This window comes from Strongylocentrotus purpuratus, unplaced genomic scaffold, assembly GCF_000002235.5.
Source record: "Strongylocentrotus purpuratus isolate Spur 01 unplaced genomic scaffold, Spur_5.0 spur5_scaffold_11, whole genome shotgun sequence".
Lineage (NCBI taxonomy): Eukaryota > Metazoa > Echinodermata > Echinoidea > Camarodonta > Strongylocentrotidae > Strongylocentrotus > Strongylocentrotus purpuratus.
The window spans coordinates 19,487,887-19,492,572 of NW_022145596.1; the positions used below are offsets into that span (position 1 = coordinate 19,487,887).

At 42.4% G+C, this 4,686-nt stretch overlaps 1 protein-coding gene across 1 annotated transcript; it reads right to left on the reverse strand.

Annotated features, from left to right (window-relative positions):
* Window positions 1-2,468: 2,468 nt before the first annotated feature.
* LOC752057 (kappa-type opioid receptor-like) lies at window positions 2,469-3,605 on the reverse strand. The gene has a single exon (XM_001175881.1). It carries the CDS (start codon window positions 3,603-3,605, stop codon window positions 2,469-2,471), a length of 1,137 nt encoding a protein of 378 aa, XP_001175881.1.
* Between the last annotated feature and the right edge of the window lie 1,081 nt (window positions 3,606-4,686).

The following is a 4,686-nucleotide window of genomic DNA, read 5'->3' on the forward strand; positions in this document are numbered from 1 at the left end:
CAAACAACAAAAGTAGGTGATCCTATTCTAATTCCGGGAATTATCTCAATTTGCAGCGAATAACTGTGCCGTAATTAACCACGTGTTCACCTTTTGTGATACCAAGAAAGGTTTGTAGGGCGGTGGGTTTTTCACGCGGTGAGACAACCAATGTCTTACCATGATGCAAATCGGACAAAATTAATTCAATCATCTTTTTTCAAGTTTTCCTCTTTCATTGTACACGGATGAAGCACGGACACGATTTAGAACAGAGAGCATTTTAGTGGAACCATCTATTGATATACTAAAGAGCATAGATATATTAAGCAGAAAGGTGAATAAAACTCTTATTATTACAATAGTACCATATTCCCCCCCCCCCCAATGTTACAATATTACCCCCAATATTACAATATTACCCCCAAGATCCAAATATTACACTCTCAAAATTGAAAAGTTAAATCACTATTTGAAAGGGCCGAGAAGTGACCACTTTTTCAAAATGGTAGATTAACACTTTGAACATACGGGATCCAACATTATAAAGGTTGGCTCTAGCATGTTTAAAGTATCAATCTGAAATTTTGAAAGAGTGGTCACTCCTCGGCCCTTTTAAATAGTGATTTAACACTTCACTTTTTAGAGTGTACAATATTAACCCCGGTGTTACAACACGTTCATATCTACTACAGATTGGTGATGCATAAGGATTCAGCTCTTTCGATAAAATGTGCGAAGGTTGAGTGATTACCATTTAATAAACAAAAGTAAATTTACTATGACTTGGTGTTACCATCCAAAGGGAACCCAACAAAACTATGATTCTTTTTCACTCCATCGTAACAAAACTGTATATTTCTTATTCTTCTCTATTGAAACAAAATTAAGCCAAGAATATTTCAACTACTAGACTGACGTCAAAGTAGCTCACTTTCTCAAAATAACTCAATTATCATAGAGTTGTCAACCACAAAATCATCTCAAAAAACAACACAAAGAAAAGTAATGATGTGTGTTGATAAAAACTTGAGGATTACCACAGTGTGACGTGACGAAACAAACGACAGCTTTTCGTATACGAGTGGGCGTTCTCGATTTCTTAAACTTTTCCCCTGCTCATGTGCCAGTTTTTTCTGACACTTTTGTGGAAATGAATGACGTTTCGGTATTTATCCAGGTTCCGTTGGTTTTTTCCTCTTCTCTTTTCGCTTTGGGGTGACGGCCAGGAAGAAAGAAAGAAAGAAAGAAACACATGGGCTCGGGTGTTTTATTTCCCCAGATGACATGTGACAAGGCTAATCTGAAAATGGAACATCGAAATCTCGCTGCTGCTCCGGAAAGTCGCAATTTACCAGGCTCCCACAACTCCCTCCGGTGTCGACGAACATAAAGGATAGCATGATCCATTTACGTTACCTGGTTGATAAGTGAAAACGCTGTCGAGTATATTGATCAAGATATATTGATGCATTGTAGAGTCCACTATACGCCGATTCACGGATTCCCAGTCGGCGTCTTGTCGTCTTGCATCCGGCGCGGGAGATAAGCTATACCCAACTACCGCATTGATTGAGAAATGGAGGTGCAAAAGCCTTAAATTGGTGTGGCATTTGCGGCTCTCTTTATAGGATAGCGCCTGGGTGGGTGTTTTAGCGTGTTTAAAGATGTTGGAGACGCTTCACTCTGTTTAATGATGGCTTCCAAACAAACCACTTACTGCTAGATGTTAATTGCATTTTCCCGCTCTTTACCACGATCTGATCAAGAGGTATTAGGGTTTCCAACGACTTCACCGACGATCGCCGCTCTCGTAATAAGCCATCTAATCAATTGAGTTTGAATCGCGTCCAGGTCAAGTCCAAGCTCGACTTAGAGATTACTTGGTGCTGAGGAAAGCATAGCTAAATTTCACGAGTACAGCAGACACGAGATGAGCATTAGCGTCATCCGTAATTGCTCATAAGCTGGCAAGCGTCCAACGGTAATTCACATCCATTACATACATCAAGTAAGGAGTTGATAGTTTTTTTAGATCCAATTTGTCCCATGAATTCGATGCTCGCCGACTAATGTTTCCCCTCATTAAGGTAGCGCGAGTGAATTTGTAAATCAACCCTATAAAATAACACATCGGGTATACTTCTTTCCAAACTCTGGGCGCCATTTTCTATGATTGTTGTGAAAACCTTCTAGTTTGTAGGTAAGTTAGTGCAATCTCAAATGATTATAAATGTGGACAGTTTTTAATGCGGTTTCTATAAAACGCACCAATGTACTAAGAAGTAGTTATTCGATTACCGAATGTGCGAATGAAACGTGATCATGGTGATAGTAAATAGATATCGGTAATATCTTTCAGATCGCAGAATCGGTTAATCATTCATTCTCACAACCTATCGAGAAACATTTGACGTCATTTAAAAGAGAAATACACCGTCTAAAATTAGAGTTCTTGGTAGAACACCAGACGGCGCACTTGTGAAACCTCATCCGTAGTTACCGTTGACATGCTCATGATGAACATTTGAATTTGTCATGCTGATGTGCCCTGTACTGCTCTGTAAACCCATACTCTGCCAGCGCTGCCGGCACTGAGCAGGCAGGAGGCCGTTGATGAAGGCAGCTCGGTATCTGGTGCTCATAGCCATGTAAATGACGGGGTTGATCAGGGAGTTAAGGTACGCAAGCATCTGAGCAAAGTGCATGGAAACCTGCTCCAGCATAGTGGTGGATTTAAAGCCTCCCATCGCCCTCATGATCGAGATGATTTCGAAAGGGGCAAGGCAGAGAAAAAACGCCAACCCGTTGACGATCAGCATCCACGTGATTTGATTACGTAACTTGACGTTCTTATCGCGTTTGCCCATGATCTTCGCTCTCTCCACCGCCTGGTTGAGGCCCTTGACGATGCCGACAAAGAGAAAGACGTTGATAAAGAACGCGATGAAGAAGGGAATGGCTCGGACGCTGTCCGTGTAGATTATAGTCCATTCTTGAATGGGTACACACCACTGGAACGTCGTTGGCCAGGTGTTGTAAGGCTCTTCGTCGGGCCAAAAGGCACAGAAATTACGTATCTTACTGATGGCGGGTATGAAGGTTGCTGAGATGAGTCCAGCGGTGGCCCAGGAGCCAATAAGCAACCATCGGAACGTTCTCATGGCGGCCGACCCGCGCTCTTTCTGTGGACGGCATACTGCGTAAAAACGCTCCAGGGCTACAAGCGTTACAAAGAACAGGGAGGCTAAGTACGTGGTGTTCACCGTGATCTCAGTGAAGATGCAGCCGATGAGACCTAAATGCGAATGATCGGGGGTGATGGGCGAATGGACATACGCCCATATCTTATCACCTATGGCTATTGTCAGGAAAATGAGATCCGATATGGCCAGGTTGACGAGGCACGCGTTGGTGATTGTTTTCATGCATTGCACCCGGACCACCACGTAGATGAAGGCGATGTTGTTGATGAGACCGACGAGGAGAACGATTGGTAAAAGTATCGTGATGACGACGACTTGGGCATCGGAGTAGGAGATGAGAGAAGCGGCATCCACCGTTACGTTAACAAAGTATTCGTCGCATGTCGAGTCGAACGACTCGTTTTCGATCATACTATCCATATTTTCTTTTCTCCGTCACGACTGGCATGCAGACACGAACATAGTGAAGAAATTATTCCTCCCCTTGCTCCGACAAAAAAATTATCAGCTTCAATTGTTCGATATTTCCATTCATAATGATCCAGTATGAAATGTTCTTTCCCCTTAAATATTGGTTGCTGCTACGGGGAGCCACCAGTTACGTTGTGATAAGCTCACCTCTTTCTCCAGTTACACAACGCTAGAGCGCTTTACGTCTCCTACTCCATCAGGCACAATGAATAGAGTATCACGTGCCTAGCCGCGCTCTGATTGGTTGAAAAACAGAAAGTGGGTGGTGTCCAGTGCATAACTCTTCATATCACTGTCTTGCTTGGCCAATACAGCAACGCTCACTTTCTCACTTCTCTCTCTCTCTCTCTCTCTCTCTCGCCGTCTTTTATGTCAATTCTCGCTCCATTACTCTTTCACAGACACATTTTAGCTCAGATTCTTTTGACTGTTCCATCATACTTCTTTATCACCCCCCCCCCCTCTCTCTCTCATTCCCCCTATATCTCTTTCCTTTAGTTTTACACTATGGTTTGAATCACGTATTTTTCCTGCTTCCCTTATCCACTACTCTCTATATCTCTCTCTTTCTCTCCCACTCTCTATCATAATAGTTACTTTACATTCAACACCCCTATCCCCCATATCAAATTCCTCATATTCATGCCCCTCTATGTACTCCCTTCTTCTTTCTCCTTCCTTCTCTCATCTTGTTCCCTTTTACTTTTTATCATTCCGCATTGCTCTCATACTGTATTCCAGCGCTGTACTTATTACTCTTTTCCTGCTCGCCCAAACGACAGCTGAGTGACACGAAGAAATTGATTTGATCACGAAATGAGTCGGTTGTATTTACAAAGCTTTTCTTTCATACCAATAATGATACTCGGTATACGATCTTGTGTCAGCCAGGCTTTTCCTATATTTGTAATACGCTCAACACAGTGTTGAATTGGATGGTGCGGACAGATTTCTAATTGTTTTTTGTTTTTTTGTTCTTTTTGTCTGCTACTGTTGTTGTTGTTGTTTTGTTTTTTTTCCATTCCATGTG

Excerpts from the sequence above, each read along its gene's own strand:
- LOC752057 (XM_001175881.1), bottom strand. The coding sequence starts at position 3,605 with ATGGATAGTATGATCGAAAACGAGTCGTTCGACTCGACATGCGACGAA.